Source organism: Lygodium microphyllum, chromosome 1, assembly GCF_053477565.2.
Source record: "Lygodium microphyllum isolate KBCC chromosome 1, Lygodium_microphyllum_v1.1.10, whole genome shotgun sequence".
In the NCBI taxonomy this organism is placed as follows: Eukaryota; Viridiplantae; Streptophyta; class Polypodiopsida; order Schizaeales; family Lygodiaceae; genus Lygodium; species Lygodium microphyllum.
The window spans coordinates 188647945-188675170 of record NC_141135.1 but is presented as its reverse complement, the minus strand read 5'-3'; the positions used below and the strand labels follow the sequence as shown (position 1 = coordinate 188675170).

The window sequence follows — 27226 nt, the reverse complement described above, 5'->3', positions numbered from 1 at the left end:
ATGTTGGACTATAAACTATAAATGCAGGAATTAAGCTTAGGGCAGTGTGTCCTTTAGCATTAGATTGATGCTCCTGGTCCGCGAGGCCGGGAGGGTGTTTTTGTGTCATGAGCATGAGGTCTGGCTAGTGCTATAGCCAGCGCCAGCCCATTTCAGGTCCCATCAGAGGATGAAGCTTTTCTCATGTTCTCTCCAAGCTCTCTCTTGCCATACCCATGCTTCTCTTTTGCATGTGGAGGTCATATAGTTTTGAGAGTTGAAGGAGGACTCACTTGGATTGTGGAGTGTGCAAAGTGCATCCTTCATAGGATTGCATGAAGGCCCTGCCACCACTAACTATAAATGAATCCTTGTATTTATGTGTGAGAGACTATGTAAGAGATAGTCGTTGATTTTTTTGCATGGAAGCTCTTAAAGGAATAAGAGTGTGTCCAACATCCTCAATATATAACCCTCGCATCTTTGCAACTTGGTGAGCCTTAGGAGATATTACAATTTGCATGGGAGTGAGCCCATCTCTCATAGTAATATAATGATTTTTTAAAATTACAAGCCCCTCAAGAGCTTCTGATGAACCTCTAAAATTTATGTGTCTCAAAAAATAAATCTTGATGATTTTTCTTTAATTTTTAATATTAACATATGTTTACAATTTATGCACTCTATCATTATGGCAATTGCTGAGGAGATTTCTCAATCCATTTATTTATTTGTTATGAATCTTCCAATTGTTGTATAATCTACATATTTATAAATTACTCTAAGAGAGCTTTGATAATTTACTTATTTTTAAATGTATTAAGAGTAAGATATATCTAGTTATATTTTAGAAAAGCAAAATCAATTCGAAGTTGTACTTATAAATTTTTATGAAGTTATATGGCTTATGTGATCTTTTTCTCTTATCACGTATAACTAACAATTGGTCCATTTGAAAGAAAGCATTAGCACAAGTTTGAATCACTTTTCAAGCTTTTAGTATGTAGAGAGAGAGTGTGTGCTCCACCCACGAGGAGCAGGCTTCCATTATGAAACTTTCTTTTTAAAAAATAATTTTGGAATTTTTTAAAATTAATTTTTCTATTTTTAACATTGTTAGTTTGATGGAAATGGCTACAATAATTGTCGCTTTCCAATAGTAAAGTGGATTAATTGTTAGATTTGCTAAGGGTTTGGAGTGATTCTCAATTTCTAATAATAATATTTTGCCATCACATTTCAGCCCTTTTTTTATTCAAGGGGAAAAAAAAAGTGGTGGAACACTCTCCTTGTTTGATATCTTTTAGTGTTTTTTTCTCTCATCTCTTCCCTCCACTCCATATCCTTTGGAATTCCTCTATATTTTCTCTCTACACTGCCATACATTTCTACTCTCCACCTTTCTACTCCATAGATGTGTCTTCTTGATTGGTGCTTCCATTGAGTCTATAATCACTTGCAATACACTCAATGAGTATGACATGTGGGTTCCCTTGACCATATCAGAGGGAAGTTGGATAATCATACAACAAACAAAGCAGAAGAGATCCTTGATAGCCAACCCTTTCTTATCATGCTAGAAAGGCAAGGTAGCATATTTTATGCTTGGTGACTCCAAGAAGACGATCAAAAAATTGTGTATTCAATAAATTTTCATACATAAGGAGCTTTGACTTAGGCCTAATGCCTCTAGTCTCCTCTCCATAGACCCAACTTTTAGTGCATTTTAGTTGTGTCTACCTTCTAGTATAAATGAAGGTTAGTGTTTCTAATTCATCATGCAACTGATAAGATCCTTTGATGTTAAAAATAGACTTGTATCCATCAAGCATTAAGGAGTGGAAAAACTAGTGAAATGTGTAGTAGATATTCTAGATTGTGATAATGTCAGATCTAGAGCATGGCAGGAGCTATGGAGGTTGGAAGATGAAGACTAAATTCGTGTTGACATGGACAATGAGTAGAAAACTGTTACACAAGTGAATTAGGTTCCAAGATGGAAGCTTGGACTCATAAAGACAATATTGTGTATTGGACTGACAATGACAATGACAATGACACTAACTGAAAGAGGAAAGCATCATGATATTGCATTCATCAAAGTGATAGTCAAGTACAATGCTTTAGAAGTTGGGTTGTTCCACTCTCCTCACTGTGCATATGGGATTCAAGACATCTCTTCCTGGAGCATACATCATTTGTCATTTCTCAAAAATCCCCCCCTCCCCAAATGATGAGTCCCTGCACTTGATGGCTTTTACCCCCCCCCCCCCCCCAACATGGTCATGGCCTCGGAGACTAGCTCATATGCAACCTAGTCAAGCTAAAGCTTGAAACTTTACATCTTTTGCAAGGTTTTTACAAAGAAAATCCACTAAGGGAAAAAATAGAGATACACTATGGGAATAACATATGAAAGATACAATTAAAATTCTTTAGAACAATCTCTCAGAGTTGTTGATGGTAGTGGAAGCATTTTCTTCTTCTTCTTCTTTCATGAATTGGTTTCGGTGGTGATTATTCTACATCTGATGTACTCTTTTCTTGTGGAAACATTCACTGGGTATATGGCCAATCTTGCCACAGTGATGACATATAATCTAATCCTTGTTGTTATTGGTGATGAGTCCTCAACCACAGCCTCTTGCTCCATAAGTGCCCTTGGTGTACAAGAGACTATTGTTGGAGGTGTGTTCCTTTGCATCCTTGCTTTTAACTTTGCTTTCTCCATCAAGTAGTGAGTGCTCAATATCTTTAAGTGAGAGACTTGGAACATTACCTAGGGTGGACACAAGATTCTCATATGGATCCCTATTTACACTTGCAAAAGTACTACGACTATTGCTTCATCTTCATCAATATTCTTCTTAAGAGTTGCAAGCTGGGTTTTTAGGCTCTTGAACTTGTTAATGTGTATGGTAATGGAAGCACTATCTTTTATATCTAGTTTATAAAATTGCATGAGTAAATTTACCTTTGAATTCTTTGCTTGGGTACCAAAAATCTTGTCCAGTTTCTCCCAAGCAGTTCTAGCATATCTGATGCCAAAGATATAATGTAGCACATCATCATTAGTCCCTAGGAAATGATGCATATTGCCTTGTTATTCATCTTCTTCCATTCTTTGGTTTTTGGTGGAACTACTGCAAAGATCTCACTTTCTGAATCTTCTTTCCCACCATTTGTATCACCTTCATCATCTTCAAAGAGATCCCAGATGTCTTTCCTCATGAGGTGGTACATGGTCATTTCCTTCCAGGAATGAAAGACTTCACCATTGAATTTAGCTATTTGCTCAAGTTCACTCATTTTGAAGTAGGTCTTACCACGAGCGTACTCGAGCAGTGCCTATCCTTTTACAAGGGGGTTAAGACTTATAAGAGATTTGATCAATTAGGGCATTACAATAAGCTATTGAGATAGGATAAAAAATGAGTTATTCTTGAGTGAGCTTATAATCCAAGTGCTACAAAGAACTAATAGAGTATCAAGAGATACTATGCCTTGATTGTGCCTTGAAGACTCGATGTTGATCTTGATAGTTGATACTTGATGTTACAAATCTTCTTCTCGAGAATTTCTCTTGCTGAAAACTAATCATACCTAAGTGTTTGAGGCTTCAATGTATTGGAATGAAGTGGAAAATGAAGTGTTTATGACCTTGATGGTCAATAGCTATGGCTTCTTCTTTTAGGGTTTTGATAGGCAACTGTCCTTTCAGCTCATGAAGCTCAAGGAGTTGACCATTGCAAGAGATATTGCATAGGAATTAGGCTTACATAGTGAGCTTCCAAAGCCCTATACTCACAGGATAAGTTGTGCAGCACAAGAAATGAATCTATGTACAAACTAGAATCGACGCAATTCTGAACACTGACCTAGGAAATGTGTAATGTCGAGTAGGGAGGAAGAGGCCAATGTCGTGGTTTGATGTGATGTCTTGAAGCACCCTGAGCAGAAGAAGATTTTTTTAGTTCAAGACATGAGCTATCTCTTCTTGTGCTAGATCCAAGACCTCCAAGCAAACAGGGTGTTGCTGGCTATGGCATCCATGAAAGCTTCAATGAAGGTTATCAAACATAATAACCTTTTGCCAGGCAAGTAGCCCAAGACGACCATTAATTAGTGTGTCCCGAACAAGGGCAAGAAGTGCCAAGGTCCGAAGCTCGGGGGATACCCTCAGATTTCTTACTAAATTGGGCAGGACTTGTCTATTTGGGAACACCGGTCAGGTGCACCATGAAAACAAGCCCTAGAGACCCAATTAGAAGGTGGGAAGGGGGTATATTTGGTTGGGAGGTGAGTAAGACACACAAGAAATCTTCTTCTCTCTCACATTTGGTATCAGAGCACGCAGGTTTCCAAAAAAAAAGATTTGGGGTTTACGACACACAGGTGAGATCGTACGGCAGTCGCGAGAGCACATAGGAGTGGGCAGCATGAAGGCATCTCTACAACACACCACAGAAGACAGCACAACGTCTCTTTCTGGCAACACCCACCACAAGGCCTAGCGGCAACCCAAAATCACGCAAGTAGCACCACCAAGGCCAAGGCACACTTCATCACACAAGAGAGCTCTCTCTCTTTGACTTGAAAGAATGACTATCTCCCTTTCAGCACTCTACATGTGGGATAGAATCCCATTTTTACCAAGCCTGTGAGCCCTCCATCCCCTTGTAAAAAAAAGAGGGTGTTTTCTCCTCTTTCTAAGCACATTTTCTGAGATCTATAACTTCTTGGTATGACATCCAAATTGCAAACCGATTTCACGAGCTTCGAGAATGATTTGAAGAAAAGATTTTGAAGTATTATCATTGCCAACTGAGCTTGGGAGCACTTTTGAAATTTTGCGCCAAAGTGACCTCTTGAGGCATGCAAAAAATTTGGGATTTTTGGGCTCCAACGGACTCCGATTCAAGTGCTGTCAGTTCCTGTGGTTTTCTTGCATCGATGTGTATCGAATTTCAACATATTTGACTTTTGGTTTTGACTGGCGAGGACATTTCAAATTGCCTTCGTGGTGCCAGATACACATTATCTCTACCTTTTGGGGCTTAAAATTCACTACTTTGAGTGCGTCTATGTATGCTTGAGAGTGTGGATTCTATGCATTTGGATGTTTATGCATGGTTTCAAAGAGGATTTGGTGACTTATTTAGCTTTGCACTTTTGTTCGAAATGTACAAAGAGGCTTGCTTTTGACATGTGTGCTTCTTGTGGATAGTACTTGTGCAGAAACATAGCAGTTTTCTGAAAGTACATTGTATTTACGCTTGCCTTCTTTTGTTAGTTTGAATTATCAATCTTTTTATTTTAAAAAAAACATCAATTAATCAATCATGTCAGGCACTGAAGATATGCCTTTGAATGACATTGATGTAGAGGAAGAACCTCTTATGCATGATGACGAGTTGCCCTCTTCATCTAATGATGTGCGTAATCGTCTTTCTAGTTTGGAAGGCACTATGCAAGTTTTGCTTGAACAAATGCAAATTCTAACTCAAAATGCTTTGGATAAAGGCAAGAGACCTTTTAGATGAGAGTTTACGTGATGCATGTATCCTTGACACACAAGTTATACATGACTCCTCCATAGTCATTTCTCCGTTGCCAGAAGCTAAGTGGCAGCTTAAAGACCTTAAGCTGCCTAAGTTCAATAGCACGGCAGCACAAAGGACTACATATGCGGTGGAACAGTGGCTCTCTAAATGGGAGTAGTGTTTTAAGTTATGCCATATTCATGAGGATGCTTTAAAGATACAACAAGCTACATATAATCTCATGGATGCCGCTCACCATTGGTGGCGGAAAATTGAACAGGAACATGCAGAGCCGTCTACTTGGATTGCATTTAAGACATTGTTTTATAATAACTTTGTCCCTCCATATGAGCAGACAAGGGCTCTAGATGCGTGGTTCTTCATAGCTCAGAAGAGCTACTCTGTCCAAGAATATGTGGACAAGTATAGAGAGATTCTGTTAAAGGTCCCTGAACATATTCCTGACTTTTTGCAAGTGCGTAAATTTATCATGGGCTTAAAGAAACCTTAAGGCCACTTGTCAGGAAGGAGAGATGTAAAACCTTGAATGAGGCAGTGGAGCTTGCATTAGTCCTTGAAGATGGGAAGGCGCAGAGATTTCCTTGGACTAGAGGTGCACGCCCTGTCTTTACTCTTGTAGTTGCACCTAGTGCTCCTCGTGCGAAGGACACTAGAGAAGCGCATATGATCAAGACTGTGACATGTACCAAGAGGAAGGTATCTGATATGGCTGAGAGAGCCTACAATAAATTCATCCTCACTCCACAGCAAAGGGAGAAAGCAATGAGAGAAGGACTCTATTACGGATGCCTGGGGTAGCATAAATTTAAGGCTTGTCCCAAGAAGGCAAGAGTCAGTGCTCAAATGGTACTTAATCCAATGCAGGATGTGGATAAGGCGAGAGATGACCTAGATGAGTCACCTCCACATGACTCTGGTTATCATAAACGGATCCTAGCCGTCACAGTAACAAAGAAAGTACCAACTGTGCCAGATGCAATGTTATCGCCTGAGGCACAAAAGGGGTACTAGTTTGCTGACACTGAGCTCATTGTAATGAAAGGCATAGTGGCAGGATGCCCTGTGCATATTTTATTTGATACGGGCTCTTCACATAATGTTATTAGCTCTAATCTCGTCAAGAAGCTGAAGCTCAAGACTACCCCTTCAAAATATAGTTATTCGGTAGAGCTAACTGACGGGATGGGTACAGAGACATGGGATCGGCGAGTTGTTGACCTCCCTATACAGATCCAGTCTTATGAGGACAGATTGGATTTTGAAATTACACGGCTTGGAAGATTCGACCTAGTGTTGAGCAAGCAGTGGCATGCAAAGAAGAGACCTATCATTGACTTCTCTTCTCATATTTATCAATTTGAGCACGAGGGCCGACGATTGTTGATTCGTGGAGAACCAGATCTCCAAGAAGCGAAGATTCTCTCGATGACTAAGGCGCTCAAGATTGACTGTAAGTCTCTTTACTTTTGTTATATTTTAAATATTTCTAAATGTGTGTCAAATGATGACATGGACAAAGGTGGAAGTTCCACAAGTGTCCCTTCGGCCTTATCAAGTAAAATAAGCGCCCAATTTTCTAATGTATTTAAATATGATCTACCTCTTGGTTTACCTCCTCGTAGGAATGTGGAGCATAGGATTGAGCTTATCCCAAGAGCTAATCCAGTTTGCTAGACCCCCGTTCAGGATGAGTCTACAGGAGGAGAATGAAGTTCGTAAGGTGGTGGATGAGTACTTAAGCAAAGGATTGATTAGACCTAGCTTTTCACCGTTTGTAGCCCCTGTTTTACTTGTAAAAAAGAAAGATGGTTCTTTTTGAATGTGTATAGACTACAGGGCTTTAAATAAAATAACTGTCAAGCATAGATATCCTATGCCTCGTATTGACAATCTCTTGGATGCTCTGGGTGGTGCCTTTATCTTTAGTAAGATTGATTTAAAAAGTGGTTATCACCAGATTAGAGTAAGAGATGAAGATATTTCTAAAACTGCTTTTAGAACAAGATTTGGTCAATATGAGTATTTGATTATGCCTTTTGGTTTAACAAATGCTCCTGCTAATTTTATGATGTTAATGAATGATTTACTAAGACCATACATGGGCAAGTTCGTTGTAGATTCTATTGACAATGTGCTTGTGTATAGTAAGAGTATCCATGAACATGAGTCACATTTGGTGACAGTTTCGGGAAGCAAAACTCTATGCTAACCCAGACAAGACAATTCTATATTTAGCAGAGATAGAGTATTTAGGTCATATTGTATTTGCCAATGGGATCAAAATGGACCCCAAGAAGGTTGTTGTGATACTTAGCTAGCCGACACCCCAAAATGAAACATCTCTTTGTTCCTTTTTGGGATTGCCTGGATTCTATAGGAGATTTATATATGCATACTTGTATATAGCTGCTCCTATGACAAATTTATTGCAAGATATGGTGCCCTATGTGTGGACATCAGTGCAACAAGAAAGTTTTGAGGCTATGAAACAAGCAGTTTCTACTGCCCCTGTTCTCAAGATAGTTGATTCTGAGAAACCATTTGTTTTAGAAACAGATGCAAGTAGCATCACGATAGGTGCAGTCATTAGCCAAGAAGGTAGGCCTGTAGCTTTTGAAAGCAAGAAGCTTTCCCCAAGCCAATAGAATTGGCCAGTTCATGAATAAGAGCTTTATGCTATTGTTCATTGCCTTAAAGTTTGGCGGCACTATTTATATGGTGCAGATTTTAAAGTTTATACAGATCACCATACCCTTAAGTATTTTTGCAATCAACCAGATCTTCGAGGGGGCCAAGCTCGACGGGCTGAAATGATGCAAGAATTTCATATGGAAATTCTATACAAGAAGGGTAAGGATAATGTTGTTGTTGATGCATTATCTCGTATAATGTATCAAATGAGCTTTGCAATTTTAGAAAGCTCATTGCTTCAAGGAATAAAGGAAGCACAATTAGAGGACTCTTATAAGGCAAAAATTTATCAGGCCATAGAACAAGACTCTTTGATTAGGGATGGACCAGATACTTCTGTTTCATTAGATATTGTTATTTCTGATAAGGCAAGTTCATTTAAGAACCTTTCAATTGAGAATGGGTTTCTTAAACGAAAAGGCAAGATCTGTGTTCCTAGTGCACGGGAACTACGAAAGAAAGTTTTGTTTGATAACCATGATGTGCCTTGTGCAGGACATCCTAGTATTGATAAGACCATACAGCTTGTTAGAAGGACATTTTGGTGTCCAGTGTTGGCCAAGGATGTCTGCCAATATGTCCAACAATTCTTTCAATGTCAAGTTAATAAACCAGAAAGGGTGAAGCCACCAAGTCTGCTAATGCCATTACAAATTCCAGAATCTAATTGGAAAAGTATTTCCATGGATTTCATTGTCGGCTTACCTAGAACCCAGAGACAAAAAGACACTATCCTAGTGATAGTGGATCGCTTCAGTAAAATGGCTCATTTTATAGCCACTCGTGAAAGTGTGGAAGCTCCACAAGTTGCAGATTTGTTTATTGATCATGTGTTTAGGTTGCATGGTCTACCTACATCCATTGTGTCTGATAGGGATGTCAGGTTTACTGGTCATTTTTGGCGTCATGTCTTTGGTCGTTTAAAAGTTTCTTTAAACATGTCAAGTTGTGATCACCCAGAAACAGATGGTCAAACAGAAATAGTCAATCAAATACTAGAAGACATGCTGAGAACATATGTATCTGATAAACAAACAGATTGGGATACGCATTTGTCCTTGTTATAATTTGTGTATAACAACAGACTCATAAGGCGATAGGTTTGCCTCCTTTTGAAATAAATTATGGAATGAATCCAAGTTTTCCTAGTATAGTAAGGTCAGATGAGAAATGCCCAGCTGCGGGCAGAATTTCTTACTGACATACAAGCTAATATTAAAATTACTAAAGCCAAGCTACAACAAGTTGCTGATAGGGCTAAGCATTTTGCAAATAAGAAAAGGTCAAGTAGGATCTTTGAATTAGGAGAAAAAGTTTTTCTCCACCAAAACCAGCCAAGTCATCTAGTTTATCGACTGGAAAATGTCCAAAGTTATCTCCAAGATATTGTGGACCGTGGAAAATTATTCAGAAGCTAAGTGATGTAGCTTACCGATTGGAACTTCCTCTTGGATGCCGTGTTCATCCAGTGTTGCATGTTAGCAAAGTAAGAAAGTATATCTCACGTGATGATAATCTAATTAATGATATGGTACCTTTGCATGAACATGATTCAGTTGTTGACCATGGACCAAACAAGATACTAGATCGGAGAGAGAAACGGTTGCGTAATCGTACTCTCCATGAGTATCTAGTTCCCTGGAAGGGTCTACAAGTTACTGATGCTACATGGGAATCAAAAGCTGTAATTCGATGACACTTTCCATCACTAATCATTGAGGACAATGATTTTTGAAAGGGGGAGAGAATGTCAAACATAACAACCTTCGGCCGGGCAAGTAGCCCAAGACAGCCATTAATTAGTGTGTCCCGGACAAGGGCAAGAAGTGCCAAGGTCCGAAGCTTGGGGGATACCCTCAGATTTCTTACTAAATTGGGCAGGACTTGTCTATTTGGAAACACCGGTCAGGTGCACCATGAAAACAAGCCCTAGAGACCCAAATAGAAGGTGGGAAGAGGGTATATTTGGTTGGGAGGTGAGTAAGACACACAAGAAATCTTCTTCTCTCTCACAAAGTTGAAGGTGAAGCTAGAGTAGGAAATGAAGTCTTGAGTCGCAGAAGTGAAAGGGAGCTAGAGAAGCTAAGTGAGGAGCTGACCATGCTCAGCTGAGCTCTAATACCATGTGATAAATGTTGGATCTAGAGCATGGTAGGAGCTATGGAGGTTGGAAGATGAAGACTAAATTCATGTTGATATGGACAATGAGTAGACAATTGTTACACAAGTGAAGTAGGTTCCAAGATGGAAGCTTGGACTCATGAAGACAATCTTATGTATTGGACTGACAATGACAATGGCACTAACTGAAAGAGGAAACTATCATGATATTGCATTCATCATTGTGAAAGTGATAGTCAAGTACAATGCTTTATAGAAGTTGGGTTGTTCCACTCTCTTCACTATGCATATGGGATTCAAGACATCTCTTCTTGGAGCACATCATTTTTGCGAGAGAGAGAGAGAGAGAGAGAGAGAGAGAGAGAGAGAGAGAGAGAGAGAGAGAGAGAGAGAGAGAGAGAGAGAGTTGGATTGATGTAAGGAGAAGATGAGAAGGAAAGAAAGTTATATTAATGTCTTCAAAAGGCCAAAGTTGAAAATGAGCCACAAAACATTTCATACATGTTCATGAATAATACGCATGCCAAGTAATATTAAATGGAAATGAAAATCAAAGCACTTACTAAGGGAGGTCTATGAATTTAGAGGATACAATATATAGGGAGGGGGAATGCTACTTTAGTATAGATGGATCTCATCCAATTATATCCCTCATCATATCCTTTAGGCTCCTATGTTGGGTGATAATGGCACGATCCTCATTATCATGATTCTCCTATGATATCTCAATCTAGTCAAAGGAACGTGTGGCTAGCTCTTATAGTGGATCATAAATATAATGACTTGAGTCGTGTTATGATGTCTTAATTGTAGTTGACAGGCTTGTGGATGGGGACTATGGGTCTAGCATCACCCCCTTTGATGAGGCCTATGTGACTATAGGTTTGAAGACATGTATAATAGCTTGCAGATTCCACTCTCTCTGTGGGATAATGCTATCACCTATCTCAACAAGGACTCCTTGTGTCTATTAGCTTTCAAGAAAATAGGTGAAGGCTTCATTGATCAAGAAACTCATTGATTTGAGAGATTGAAATATCTCGTGGATCTCATTATAAGCTAGGCATTTGCAAATGTAATGCTTGTGGTAATCTGTTAGACCTTTGTCCCTAGGGTAAAGGGGTCAATAGAGTGTCATTTAACAATCCCCTATTATTATCAAGCACAACTAGTTATAAATTAATGGTTCACAAAAGTGTAATAGTGAGGGGCCAATATAGTGACACTCAAAGGGTGAATTATCTTGAAGTTTTACAAAGTCCAAAATATAAAAAAATTAACATGCCTCGATTGTTTGACTCGCATTAAGCTTATAAGGAATATGATAAAAAATGTCTCATAATTTAAGTGGCTTAAAAAATTGCATCATTTTCATAAAATCGTCACTAAATTGGGGTGGACTGCATTTGCTTTTGGGAGGCATCACTTTATAGGCCTTGACTGGCACCATGGATTGGTTCATCACTCTAATGCTATACATCCCATAATTGCTTAGTGTGCAATACACTTATTGTAAACATTCACGTTTCATTTCTAGAGACTTAGAGGTGTTGATGGTACAAGGATAGATAGGCAATTTGATTGTTTATGTTATTCACATATATTCTACTTATCTATGAGCATTCTCAAGATTTCTCAACATCCTCACCTAATCTAGCAAAGGTTTTCTTCAATGTCCACATCAGATGACAAATATAATAATATCCCAGCATGTCACTAATTGGTAAAGCAAAAAGCAAGTAACATGCAATACAAAAGGTTCATGAAGCGCATAACATGCATCATCAAACATATCCTATTTATCAATGTATGTAGTAAAATCATAAGTAATTGGCATTAGGATTGATCAAAACGACCTAATTGTGTTGGAAAAATCTCTTTCCAAGAAGCATCATGAGTTGTGTTACTCAAGACAGGTAAGCAAGGAAAAGGAGGTGCTCCTTATCAATGGAGGCGCTTCATCTAATTGATCTTATAGTGATCCTTTAAGTAATAATGTACATTTTTGTAATCAAAATAGAAGATAAATGAAGTAGGAAGTTGGATGTCTCATTGTGCAAGTCTATCCTCAATTGTTGTAATGTGCACATTGATTCTAGCTTCATAATGATCAAAAGCTCACTATAAAAACATCAATATCTCATATTTAATTTCCAAAAGACTCCCTTATGTCTTGGTTTAGTGGCACCAACTTCCCCAAAAACATGGTGCCATCTTTTGTACAAAAATTCCCCAATGAAGTTTTGAGTGGCAACCATATACTTGCAAACAATAAAATCTAGTTGTATCTTGCAAGTGATTTCATCTTGTACCTTTGTAACCTAGCCTACATCCACAAACTTTAGGATATTATCTACATTTGGGGACTCCACTAGGAATATGGTTCTTAAGGTCTTGGCATGAGTGTTGAAGAAGTCCACAAAAATAACCATGGATATAAAGTAGATATTTTGTTTTTCTTGCTTGAAATGTTTAGCTTTAGATATTTTTGCATCTCACGAAACATTTTGCACTTGTAACTCTTACTTATCCTTGAATCTGGCAATGGCCACTCTACACTCTTGAAATTTGGAAGGGGAATATTGAATATGGTTCCCCATTCCTAATTGGAGGAAGATTGCATGTAAAAATGGACATAAAAGAATGTGCCTCTCACCTAATGCCAGTTTGGTACTGCCCTTGTAAAGCTTCTCACCAATAGAGGTGTAGATAACATCTCTCTCTCTCTCTCTCTCTCTCTCTCTCTCTCTCTCTCTCTCTCTCTCTCTCTCTCTCTCTCTCTCTCTCTCTCTCTCTCTCTCTCTCTCTCTCTCTCTCTCTCTCTCTCTCTCTCTCTCTCTCTCTCTCTCTCTCTCTCGGGCTTGGCTTAGGTGGTCCTACTAAGATGGTTGAGAAAGTTTTTGGGTACATCTTGTTGTTAGGACGAGAATTTAATTCTAACCATTTTCCCTAGGTGGCACCCTTGCACTATAGTTGAGGTGAGGAAAGGGGTGAAAGAGCTCTCTAAGAATGTGTGAAGAAATTCTTAGATTGTGATGGAAGACTTGGACAAGGAGATTGACTTTGGGGGCATCGTGACCTATCTTTGTCAAGGGGAGAGAGAGAGAGAGAGAGAGAGAGAGAGAGAGAGAGAGAGAGAGAGAGAGAGAGAGAGAGAGAGAGAGAGGAGAGGACAAAACAACTAACAATGAATTGTGACTACTTTTAGACAAGAAGATTGGATTGATAGACAAATTGTAGGACTAGAAAAACTTGTTGGGCAAAGGTGTAGATAAAAAACAAACAAACTATGCAAACAATTAGCTAGAACTGTGACAACTGTGTTAGAGGCTTTTCAAAATGATGGACCTACTACTTGTAGTGATTGTGAGAGAGAGAATGAACTGAAGAGGCTTGTTACCTATTGTAAGCGGGGAAACTAAATGAAATATTAACGGTTGCAGGAGGCCAAAATAACCAATGAGACCATAAGGTACAACGGGTTGTGTGAAGATACAACTGTCTAGAATAAAAGTGAATGTAAAGAAAAATCAACTAATGTCAAGGCTATAAGCTACAATAAAATGAGAAACTCTAGTTGATACAATCCATGGTGATAAAACCCTGATGTACAAAAGCCACTACTAGGAATATCATGGAGATACATGGGACTTGGCTTTTGCCTAAGAAATGATATCTTATATCTGCTCATGCACATGATACTACTATCTATGTTGGGAAAGAAAACTGTACAAGGCCAAAGTTGACTATGAGACCTGAAACATTACAAATAATACACATACCAAGTAACATGTGATGGAAATGAAAATGAAAACAATGCCTATGAGAGGCCTATGACTACAAATTGTGTTGCAGAGCGTCAGAAATCAAGAGCCCATAGCGACGTAGATTCATCACCAGTAGTTTCTGGTGCTTGAAGAACATGTATGCGACATTCTTGGCAGGATTGTTACGGACGAAAAATCCAATGGTTTCTGGTGGCTGTAAGCTTCGTTACCGTCGCAGTCACACATGCTACTTGAGCCCCTTTCTTCCCTTCCCTTCAGTTTCTATGGTGGAGTCCCAAAACATGTTGCAGTGTATTCCATCTGCCCTTGTTTCATTCAATCCGTGTCTTTGGGTTTATGCAGGATTCCTTGTCCCACACTCTCTGTTCCTCAATTGCAAGTTTCCTTTCTGATATGCAATCAACAAAGAATCACATCGGGTAGAAGGAAGAGGGCGGTGTAATCGCTCAAAGATGTCATTTTCCATACTGATCCGATGCGCATAGTTTTGCTGCAACGCAGCAACTATTATGCCCATCGTGGTTATCAACACTGCACTACTGAAGTAGTAAAAATTTATTAGACTCTTGGCTGAATCAAGCCACTCAGTTACAAAGAGCATGCGTCCCAATCAACAGATATGACGTTGAATATATCAAGCTTGAGAAGTTTGCACATCAGAAAGTTTACAAGAGCTTCCAAATGCTCGCTAGATTACAAGCTAAAATCAAAACTAACTAGATGTCTGTAGACATTATAGACAACCCAATCCAGAGTACACATCACGAATAGTTCTTTGCAAATTATCCAGTGGACTTTAATTAACAACCCTTCAGCAAATGTAGCACAAATCACCCATTAATCTCTCTTACAAATCAGCCCATGCAATGATATTGAAGGGCAATTTATTTTACATATCAAAGAGGCAATGCATAGTGTACAAACTAGGAAGTAGTTTCAATTATTATTTATACAGGAAGAGCAGAAACTAACCCATAGCTTCTTGCCAAGCATATTATAACAGCGAAAATGGGCCATTCACCCAAATGTTTATATAATAAGTACCCCCTTGGAACTCAGAGGGGATTTTAAGGCTTTTAAAAAGCCGTCTAGTTTATCTCCCCATATGTACAAAGGATGGTTCCAATTTTGGCTGGTCAGTGGCCATCGGAATACAAGCTAATGACAATTTACTTACAAAATTTCAAGCTATTCAATGAACTGTCCAAGTCAGGCTATAAAGCAGAGCTGCTTCTGTGTCCTCTATGTGTGTGTAGTATATTAGCCATGTCTTTTCATCTGTTAACCCTCAGTACACTGTTAACGTCCTGCGAGTGATTCAATAAACCCATCATACAAGTTGAGAGAGAGAGAGAGAGAGAGAGAGAGAGAGAGAGAGAGAGAGAGAGAGTTGTGGGTTTATATCATCTCAAGCCTAAAAACACCAACAAACGAATAACAGTGACTCACATGCAGAAAGTATACAAAAATTACCTGTGAGATGTGTTAGGAATTATTCAAAACACGCTGCGAGCAAAAAGGGTTGGCGCTCCCCAATTGTATTGGCCAAGAAATGTACTCTGCTGAACAAAAGAACAAGAGCTCCTAAGGAACAAATACCATTCTATTGGAATCACAGCTACCTGTGGCTGTGGACTACCAGTTATACAAGATGTACAAGAACCCCCTTAGCAACCATAAATCTGTTGAGACTCGAGAGCATGAATCAATCCATTGAACATACCATTGGACAGAAAATTATAAGTTGCAGTACCTGTAAAGAGGAAAAGAGACAAGCTTTTCTGAATACCTGAGACTGCAGATGATGACTCTTTATCTTTTGAACTGTATTTGCAAGAGTTTCAGATATGTCAGGACTCTGCATGATACCCTCCACTGTGCTTGACTCCAACCTAATCTCACAAACCAATATCTCAACTTCCATACAGAAGCATATGAAACATGAACAGAAGCCAGGACACGAAACATGCAAAACATGAACATGTACATACCTTGGGAGTGCAGCAGTTGCAGAACTCTCGTTCTCCTTGCCTTCCCCATCAAGAAGATCAAGCACATACTTGAATGTACTCGATTGAAGATTGAAGCCATCTGACAGGAGGATGTGTTACGCATTGGACTAAATAACAGTAACTGTATCAAACAGAAATAACTGAGGGTGACAGATTTGAACCTATCACCTACCACAACTTGCACAATCATATGATAACTGATCTGTCACATAGATATGGTGTGCAGATGAAAGGGAAGATTACCATCTAAACAGACACTGCTCTCGCCTGCATCAAAGCCTGCACTTATTTGTCCCTCTTGTTGTTGTGCAAGTTCAGGGATTGCTGGTGATTGCTCTCCTTGTGTTCCTACTAGCTCCAATTCTGCCATCTTTCTCTCTAATGTGAGGACTCTACCATCATCCACCACTTTTGTTACTGGATCTTCTCTCTGGTATCTTACAGCTGATAATGCATTCTAGGCTAGTTAGACTAAGAACTTATGATGAAGAGTGTCAATTCATCTCGACTGCCAGAAAGCAAACATATTTCATACCTGGGAAACGGTTGCCAGCAGGTAAATGCTTCACTGCATCCCTCTCATGTAACCTCCTGCATAGGTTGAGTTCTTTAAGTGCATTGATGTTGCTTTTTACAAAACTAAGTATCTTTCAGATTTCTTAGACACATTTGAAAACTCCGTGAGGTCGTCCAATGCTACTATAGAAACCGTGGAAATCTGTAAGTTACCTCTCGTTAGTCTTTCCTTTCTCTTTATAGGGTTTGACAAGGACCCTTGCACCACAAATGTAATGGGGGTTCCCTTCTGTCAGTATTGTTGTTACAGTATCTGGATATACGAAAGTCACAAAGCCGAACATCCGCTTCTGCTGATGGGGTATCCTGACATCTTGAACAGGTCCATATGCCCTGGAAAACAGTATACATATGCAGTCTTACGTTTTGATTAATGTCTCACCTGACTGTCACCCCAGTGACAAAGAAAAACCAGAAAACAGGCACAGCAAAGTGCAGTTAATCATTGGTGGTGATATGAGACAAGACTGGTTCACTTTCCATCTAAGGACCAACGCAAATTCAATAGATCCTTCTCAAACTGGAGGGGGGACAAATGCTCTCCAGCAATCTTAAGGTTTAGTTGCAACTCAATAACATGAAGACAATACTTGTTAAAATTTCTTTCAAAGCAAGGTAATAAGGCCTCATGGGTTTCAACTGAAGTTACTCAGGGAACCTGACACTACCCCGCAAGCCTTAACATCTAAGCTTTACCAGCAGCAAGATAGAACTAAATACCTATGAGGTCAAGCATGCATACTAAGGGCCTTTATAACCCATACCTACCTAGGTTAGACTGTCTTTCCCATCTAGCAAACCAATCCACCTTTAGTTAAGAGAGCAAATGTAGTCACTTTATTATCCTTCAGTTAACTTTCACCAGATCTTACAGTATTCTTATACAAACAGAAAATCTATTCTGGTGAGTGGAGCCAACCTGAAATGAAGTGTAACATCCTCTTCGGTAAAAGTGCTTTCAGGGGGGAATGTCAAGTAAATCTGCCTGGAGCTTGCATTGATTGCATAGAAGTCCCGATGTCCTCTAATTTCAGCGAACTTGTGTGCATCCTCAGTGAGCATCACAGCATGTTGACCATGGGGTCTGCCAAGCAAATGTAAAGCAATTGACTGAGTTTCCACCGAAAGACAGGGAATATATGCAATAAAGAATTGACCAGCAAAAAAGCCATGTAGCTGCAAAGCTCCAACAGATTCAAGAGGGATACTAGGCAAACAAGGGCATGAGCATAGTTGCCAAGGGTTTCTGAAACAGGAGGTGTTTCATACGAGTTACCTAAAACATTAGAAGTGGGTTTCATTCGAGATGGAAGAAAACTATAATGAGACTTTATATGTATAAAGTATTAGTATGATTCACATTATGTAATTTATCATGATTTATGATCCTATACAATGCAAATATGGATTCAACATATCAACAACATATGCATGCATCATTGTCCATTATCTCTGGCAATAATAGCCTTAATTATGGAAGAAGCCATCAATATATACGTGCATCATAGACAACTCAAGGAAATTTCTCGTGATCAATGTCAATGTCCATGTCAGTGTGTCAAATTAATCCATGACAAATCTCAATTACAAAAGTTCAAACACATTTTTTTAGGGTGGGGAAATTTAAAATAGGTGTTTCATAGGTCTCTGAAACACCTGGGTATGAAACGAGTTTCCTAACGTTAGAAAACGGGTTTCTAGGCAGCTATGGGCGTGAGCAGCCTGTATCACTACAGATATTCCAGGAAAACAAATGTAGTAACATTTAAGCAGAGAAAAAGCTATCTAGTTCATTAGCTATTTGTATGACTCCAATCAAATAGAAATAAAGTGACTTCCTTCTGATCTATATCCAAGGTCATAAGACAACACAACATAGAACAAAGAATTTATTACACAAATGATAGCTTCACTTTCATCTATGTATCTGGCAAGTGCATGCATTAGACTCTATATTTGCCTGTTTAAGACTTCGACCAAGCTTGAAGCAATTTCCAAAGAAAGTGGAAGCTCTGAACCAGCTAAGGTCAGCTATTGGGCGTACCAAGTACGTTTAAAGCATCCTCGAAGCATCAACCATGTGGAAGCTTCACTTCAACAACATATTTTACAAGGTCATCAGGTGAAGGACGTCTAAGATTTGTAACCCACTGCATTCAGAGATCACTTCTACATTTGCAACCCACTTCATTCAACAACTCTCTCTCTCTTTTAAGATATTGTAGTACGTATTGCCTTGTCACTGGACAATCACACATCCATTAAGAGAAAAAATAAACATCAAACTAAATAAATGATAACTATCTACATACCTCTCAATCACAGTAACAGTGCCTTTTAATCTCATAAGAAGTTTTGTAAGGCTATAACCCACTTTCCCATGCCGCTGACTCTCTGTCATATAGCCATCAGCTTGTAAAGACTTCCCAAACCTTTCATAATACAGCTGTGGAAGAGATGCAATTGAAACCGGCATCTGTCTCCCGCGAAGAAGCTCCCTCAGCTCCTGCTCAAGGCAATCTAGGGACAAGGAATTCAATACACCATCATCTGACCCTGTTGTTTCCGAATAGTCATCTGAAAGCTGAGCTGCAGTAAAAACCTCATTATCACCATGGTGCACGAAGCGACAGCTATTCCCATGCTTGCAGTAGCCCCTTGAAAAGAAAAGACAAGGCTTCCAAGACAGTGGTGCAGCAATATGTGGCTGGATGCCATCCCCAATCGAAGATGATGCCCAGTGGTTTGACAACTGCACATAATTACTCGGTTCTTCAAAACCCATACAAGGATGTTGCCCCATCATATCAAAGCAGCCGTTGGAAGGCACATGTCTTTCTTCATAATATTCGTAAGGGAAGGAGGCCCGACTTTGCAAAGCTGCCATTCGAGGAGTGGGCCAATTCTTGCTCATCTGAGATAGCATCATGGGTGGATATGGATTTGGCTTGTGGAGAATAAAATTAGTCAATGGATTTGTAGGATAATTGCTCTCAATGGCTGAGGATTTGGAACCAGCAAGAGAGGGTACCTGCACGACAGATTGAGCTAGTGCTTGAGTTGGCAAACTGCATGTCTCTGCTTGTGGCAGCAGGGCTGATTGTCCTAACTGCATACTTTTATTACTTACATTCAGACCCAGTTCTTTCTTGGCTTTTGTAACAAGAGAATGCAGGGCCACCTCGGACCCTAAAGCAAGGCGGAGAAATTCTTGTTCACCCCAGTCTTGCAGAAGTAAATACCCCATAAGTTTGAATGCATTTTCAGAGTCAATATTCTGAACTCGTGAGAATAGTATTCTTCTAGCCTCCTCAAGATCCATGGTGAATCTGTCACAAATGCCAAGCCATATTAATACAGGCACAAGCCGCAAGAGTTCCTGAACATTAATAACCTATATGCATAAACATAAAAGGCAACCATGCCAGCAGAATATAGAAGACATCAAAACTTAAGAGAGGAAGTCAGCACTATCCCACCATATTTGCTGTTTACAGATGCAATGAATGCTTTCATCATTACGTATAAATACGCTGACTTCTTTCAAACATACCACTACTTACCTAAACTAGTCCAGCTGCCAATGCATGCCTCATAGTGCTAAAATTAAGGCAACTATACTTCTAACTGCCAAATGAAACACCTTTCATATCACACAAACACAAAATAACCGGTTACTAATCACCAGAGAGCTTTGCACATGAGGAGCCAACCCTAATGTGTATATAACTAGAGAAATAGAAGGCTCTCAATCGATCTAATTGGTCACAATTGAATGTAAATGACTTTAAGAAATGACTGAATTACCTACAGATGTAAAATCTAGATTGTAGCAGACAATGGGATAAAACAGCAGCTATATCAAGCCGTAGCTCTGTAGCGTGTCAAAGTTTACAGCTTCATATATATGGCTCACAATCACAATAATTCCTCACAATCAACTCTTCTGATATGATGATGAGAGTCAAAAGTACATGTTATCACACACGACAGTAGGGCAATTGGCCATAGGACTCTATGGCGCCGCTAGGAGATATAAAAGCCTCTGAAAGCATGTTTGTGAGTAAACCCATACCGTTGCTGCTGTTTTGTGTCATCTATAATCACATCGACAGAATCTGCATCTGGTAAGTGGGATCCTTATCCATACATTGATACCTGTCTATAGCTTTGTTTGCCTTGTTCCATGTACCGATACTCATGCAAGCAGCGATGTACGGTCAAGAAAATATGAGTGTCAAATAAAAACCAGCCGCACTACCATTACACCCACGAGTCCATAAACCCTTACCCATAAACTGATACCCTTCAAAAAAGGTTTTCTTGATACTTATATTCCATGCATATCAATATCGATTCAGGATGCAAGTCACCCAGAACACAAGGTGACAGTCATTCACCAAATCAGAACTGTCCTATCAATATCGATTCAAGCTACCCAAGAATCAGCCTACAAAGAAGAGGTAATAATCGCTTTAACTCCTTTAGAGTGGATTGACTAGAGACGCGGTTGCGTCCGCCATTCGGAGCTATAGAGCAACAGATCATGCGAAATAACATTGTCCTAAACATTTCGACAGTTTATATTGAGCATCCTCCTCTAATGGCAACATTTAGCACAGCAGAATCATTTTATTGGATAGAAGACTCACCGAGGATTACAATCATGGTCTAGCAAATACGAGGAGGCAGTTGGGCGTGCAGGCATACAATGGAGGAAGCAAGAATGTGATAGGGGATGTAGTCATAGATTGGGTTGCTCCTGTTGTTATCGAGAGTTCCTCTGATTGTGATATTGATTGATTGATTGATTGATTGAGAGAGAGAGAGATTTTAGCAGTCGGTGTCGCATTGCCCCTCGCATTCTTATCAGGTGCCGACATTGCGACAAGTAAGAGGACCCAGTAGCCTAGTACCACAAGGGTCAACAATGAAAGTCTACATTAGGATCTGATTTAGCCTCAACTCCGTTCGGCGTTTCACGTTTAAGGCTCGCTTCGTGAGATTAAGGCTAAATATTCTTGCTGATGCCGTAAGGTCAAAAACATTGCATTCATGAATAGAATTAACCTATATTCCCCTTGGAGTTCTTGGAGTTTGGGGTGCATACTACTTACATAGGCCCTTTATGGCAAGGAAATGATCATCATCATCATGGGAAATCAAATGCCTTGTGAACTTCGTCCACACATAATCTAATGTAATCAAAAGTTTTGACCAATCTCTCTCTCTCTCTCTCTCTCTCTCTCTCTCTCTCTATGTATATATATATATATATATATATATATATCCTAAAGCAAGTGTTACCAAAGGACATGTCTCGGGTAAGTTACTCATGAATATATGTGTGCATCATGTGGGTTCAAAATAAGGTATTTTTAAAATATCATTTTTATATATTTTTTACATATAAAAGGGTGTAATATAAAGGGGTTATTTACAAAAGGAAGAGAAAAAGGTTATGTTTTATTCAAGAAAAATTCACAGATAAGGATATTTATAAATAGGCCTTGAACACACCTAATGTACACAATATACATATAGTAACTTCCCCGAGGGCATGTATGCAATCAAAGGTGAAGCAAGTCAGTAGAAACAAAGGCAACATTTGGTTGTTGCGGAATGGGTATCTAAGCGATTCATAACGAGTCATAACCAAGGCCCATCACCTAGCTTAACACATTAGAAACATGCCTACACATGATATTTTGATACATATGAATACACTAGTCATTGAATTATAGACATGTACCAAAGTTGGGTCCATACATGGAGGCAACAAAAAGTCATCACAGGGTGTCCTTCAAGTGCCCATTCCAATGCCTACTTCGGCATAAAACTTGTCTCACATAGAGGGGGCCATCCCTCTATTCATAGACTAATTGTATCTTTTAGTGACTTTAGCATCTTCATCCCACTTGATAGGACAGAATGAGGACCCACCCATTGAGGATGCTAAGTGTCTAGAGACCCTTGGTGGCTTTCTCCTAACAAATAACTTTTTACATGTCACCCATATGTAGATCCAAGGTTTGAGCCTTGGTCTCACCATCTACAAAGACAGGTTCTAATGACATGACACCCATGTTAAGCCAACCGAATGTAGAAGTTCTAATGAGTACCACTGAGGAATGATGGATAGGCACATACCCTAGTACAATAAAAAATGACATGCTTGAGGTACTTGCAATGAATAAGACCATATAATCTCCAAAGTGTTTCAATCAAGCAACTAAAAAGCTTATGATTGCATATATGCGAAAGAAACAATTACACTCGACTCAAAGCTGATACTACTGGTATACATGCATGCTTATGGACCTTCAAATAAATCACAAGTTAATTCTTTCAAGTCTTGTGCCAAATCCTATGGATTTTAACAATTTCTTCAATTTGCAAGCTTCCATATCCCCACCCCCAAAATTTTGAGCATGGATCACTTCTTCAACTCTATGCCTTCCAAAGGACCAACTTTAAAAAGAACTACATCAATCTATTTAACCAGGTGTGAACTCCATACTTCAAAGTAAGTATATCGTGAGGTTCATGATTGCTCATGATAAAAAAAGGGCTCATGAAAACTTGTGACATCACCTACATTCCAAGGGTAACTTTGTGTGTTTTGGATCACGAGACACGCTCTTTATAAAATTCCCATTGAAATTATAGTAGCCCTAGATACCAATACCATTATACTAGAAACTCCCCCTATTTAATTTGCATGCTAACTCGCTTGCATATAGCATGACCCCTACAACACCAAAGCCATTAGGTCCTCTATAAAAGAAAAGATTTGCTCCTTGTCAATTATACAATAAAAGCCTACATGTAGACAACTATGATGATTGTCATCGTGCTAATCTTGTCTAGATAAAAGCATGTTGGTAATCTCCTCACCTAACCAATCTTTATGAGCCAAATAAGTGGCATTACATTGTATTTGCAAAAACAACATTGACAATGATATCAAGACTACTAATCTCTGTTAATGCACCAAACTAGAATACCTATCTCAATCATGAGAAGGAATGTCATTCGTGATGACAACTCTTTTAGCAACTTAGAAAGTACTAATATGACTTTCACAAGCCATCTACATGCAAAGTAAAAACTCAAGGATCCCATGACTTGCCGAGTGTAATATCCCCTAATAGTGGATAGACACTATCCCTACATTATTGTAGATCATTTAGGTTATAGCTGTTGTACTAATGACCTTACAAGATATGTACACACTTAAAAATTAATCATCTTGGGGTTGCATCCAAGGAGGAAAAGTGCAACCAAAGAAGCCCGTGACATGCATTGACATTTAGTGCATTAGAGATGGTAAGAATATGGCAAATATGCATGTAAGGGTCTCTTGTTAAGTGCTTGAATACATGCGATAGGAGTAGTTTCTTTATGGTGACACCTCACCAAGGATACAAGCACAATGCAAGTAGAAGATTTCTACATTAGGTGCATTCAAGTATGATCCTACAAACAAGATATAAGTACTAAAGACTAGGTTGCAGTTAGAGCTTATGCCATGAGAAGGCACCACTCTTACTTTAAAGCTTTCCCTAGATCAAGATGTATTATACTTAAGAAAATTCTACACAGACCTGTAACACAAATATAGTTCACATGTGGATTTCAATTTGTAGAACTTAACAGAGGGTTCAATCCATCACTTTGTCAAAGTTTGTTACAAATTTCTTGGATATTAGTTAGAGTTCTACTTTCATCTAACTCTAGTCACTAACAGAAAAGTGACCACTAACCCAAAATCTTTGAAAAAATGTTTGGAATGGTAGTTTAGTGGCATCAACTTTCAAAACATACTTGCTAGGGTTTTCAGATGTAAGGTTTGATATGTTTGGACTCTCTTTGTTGGCATTGCATTCATTGAACATCAATAGTTCATAACATCTTGAACAAGTACAATAGTTTTGCAATGACCAACAATTGACAACTCTCTTGGTTTTGGTGAGGGCACGGAGCATGTATATTATATTTCAATGCCCCTATCAAAGTGACTCACTGGTGCTTTACCTAAGAAGGTGAGATTCATCAATATTTGTTACAATCACTTGGAAGTGTAAGTTTACCAATACAAAAGAGAATCAAGATCTAAGCCTCCATAGAGGTCATTAGTGTAAAAATGCAGGTTTCTAATTCAAGTAATGTTTCGGAAAATAGAATCAACAAGAGAGATTATTAGATAACAATGCAAGAAAGGAAGGCAAACGATCTTTGAAGATGCGCAGTTCCCTATGAAGGTGTGACTCAAGCTGTGGAGGTTAGTTTTATTGGCTCACTAAAGAGGTCCTTGAGGTGGTGATTAAGGTATGAGACTGATCGAGGGGCAATGGGCATACATTGCAGGGTGGGCCATACTTAGAAAGCTGATCTGCAGACAGCACGGTCTCCCCATGCAGTGTTCTACCCTGACACTGCAACAGGATCCATGATCTTATGACTTTCCTACATCGAGCAAAAATGGACTTGTTCAGATCTCATACTTGCAGATTTGGATGCAATGATGGCATATCTTCATCGGAATCGGCAGCTATGCATTGGGAGCTAGCCAACACATGAAATCGATTATGCAACAGATGACAAGAGATGCATGCCATCCCTTATCGAACACGAAGGACATGATCAGATTATTGGAGTACAGCTAGCCGAGGAAGAGCTACAGCCAAAGAAGCTTTGATACTGTATGATTCTGTGATGTTACAGGGTTTGCTTGCATAAAAATGGAGAGATCATCTCACCCCACCACTCTTTCTGCGCGTATAACTGCACTCTCAGACCAAAGATCAACAACATACACAGCCGTTAAACTCTGCATTTGGAAACAATATCCAACTGCAGCACAGACGCAGATGTACTGCACAGTGAAAATAAATGTGACAGAGAATAGTACTGCAGTGGATTATAGCCGAGCTTCACTGAGTGGTGTGTAAGGGCTGCATGAGGCCGAGTCAGTGAAGAATCATGATCACTGGAGCTGCAATAGAATGTCAAGGAAGAGTAATATCCATCATTCTGGCCAGGAGCTCAGAGACATTACTCATGGTCGATTAAGTCAGAGCAGCGGACAGTTATAAAAATGGCGGTTTTAAAGGTTAGACATACAAACCGCCAAAACAAAAAAGGAGAGGCATGGTGGAGAAGATGATCAGAGACTGATTAATGAAGGACGGAATTACCTGTAAAGGAAAGGATGTATCAATTTAGCAGGCTGCAGATATATATGTGTTTGAGAGAAGGTGGGCAGATCTTATTTTAGCAGTAAACTTCAGTCAAGTGTGAGCCTTCACCAAGCATATTCATGGGGTAATGTACTGCAGGGCTGGGAATGGCCTCTCGTGGTTGAAGGTGGACAGCCATAGCCATTTACTTGTCTCGGCTAGGCAGCAGACATCCATCATCAGCATTCTTTAATGTTGGCAGTGTCTCTGCATGGCTTTTAGTAGCAGTATGTATATAACCTTCCTTGATAAATCAGCAAATGCATAGGCCTCCTAGCTTGATGCTTGACCTCCTCACTCTGGTTAACAAATCACGTTCAGATAAGCCGTGTAGATTTGGGTGCAGAAGATCAAGCCATTGCTGTGTCAAGTGTATAAGGAAATCAGTGGCAATTTCGGGAATCAAGACGCCCAAGATATGCCAGGGGCATGTTAGGATTGAGCTATGAAGAGAGAAGAGATCACTGTGATCAGGGAGCGACGATATGGTAATTAGGCGGAGCTGACGATCGAACAGACATGACACAGTAGCAGCTCGGCTGTACAACCAAGTCTGATCATGCGATATGCAGGGTGTGGAGAAGCAGGCATGGAGAAGAGAGGTGAGATGGAAGACTGCAGCTGGGACTGTATGCTGCTTTGAAGAAGAAATTAAATGGATTCCGATAATATTTGAAAAATGAAACAGCACACTAGCAGTATATTTATGGTGCATAAATATAATAATAATAATAATAATAATAATAGTAGAACGACGACAACAAGGAAATTATGATAACATTATAATAATTGCGATTATGTAAGAGGATTTATTTTCATTACAACAGGCACACGGTTACACCGACCTGGATTGTGCAAAATTTTCCACAAATTTGCAGAAATAATGAAGCCATTTAGCGCAAGGCAAGTTGCAGATAAATAGAAAGTGAAGACAAAAGAGCACAAACTCAAAGTCACATCTATGGCACCTCCTCTACTAAGGCTTTTGGGGGGGGGGGGGGGCCAAACACGCTATCCTTTTTTTTTTTTGTTATCATTTGCTATTTTTAAATACTTTTTAGCATTTGAAGCCCAGGCCCCGCCCTAGACTTTGGAGGCACTTTTATCAGAATTATCCTCAAATTGAATATGCTAAAAATAAAATCTTTCCTACATTATCTACACAATGTTTGAAATGCTAAGGTCTTATTTTAGTAGTTAGACTACTATTTTGTAGCATGAAAAGGTGCTACAAAAAGGAGACCTTCATGTAA

The 27226-nt window shown here is 39.3% G+C and overlaps 1 protein-coding gene across 6 annotated transcripts; it reads right to left on the bottom strand.

Annotated features, from left to right (window-relative positions):
- Positions 1 to 14997: 14997 nt before the first annotated feature.
- LOC148042092 (zinc finger CCCH domain-containing protein 18-like) lies at positions 14998 to 26624 on the bottom strand. Of its 6 annotated transcripts, XM_087685497.1 has the most exons (11): positions 21384 to 21655; positions 19862 to 20060; positions 19044 to 19762; positions 17651 to 17815; positions 16885 to 17064; positions 16691 to 16746; positions 16399 to 16599; positions 16135 to 16234; positions 15933 to 16035; positions 15617 to 15705; positions 15001 to 15450 (listed from the first exon to the last, which is right to left on the bottom strand). In XM_087685497.1, the coding sequence occupies exons 1-10, from the start codon at positions 21437 to 21439 to the stop codon at positions 15640 to 15642; spliced, it is 1845 nt and encodes a 614-aa protein (XP_087541623.1). In that variant the 5' UTR covers positions 21440 to 21655; the 3' UTR covers positions 15001 to 15450; positions 15617 to 15639. The 6 variants fall into 6 exon arrangements, with proteins under 6 accessions (XP_087541598.1, XP_087541607.1, XP_087541589.1 ...); XM_087685472.1 differs by having other exon boundaries at positions 14998 to 15450; positions 15933 to 15967; positions 19044 to 20060; positions 21384 to 21665; XM_087685481.1 differs by having other exon boundaries at positions 14998 to 15450; positions 15617 to 15702; positions 15933 to 15967; positions 19044 to 20060; positions 21384 to 21665.
- Between the last annotated feature and the right edge of the window lie 602 nt (positions 26625 to 27226).

Excerpts from the sequence above, each read along its gene's own strand:
- LOC148042092 (XM_087685456.1), bottom strand. The coding sequence starts at position 21,439 with ATGCCTGCACGCCCAACTGCCTCCTCGTATTTGCTAGACCATGATTGT. Across the intron at positions 17,816-19,043 it reads ACTGTTACTGTGATTGAGAG|ACCCCATGGTCAACATGCTG; the intron begins GTATGTAGATAG and ends TTTGCTTGGCAG. Across the intron at positions 16,747-16,884 it reads AAAGGAAAGACTAACGAGAG|GAGGTTACATGAGAGGGATG; the intron begins GTAACTTACAGA and ends CAACCTATGCAG.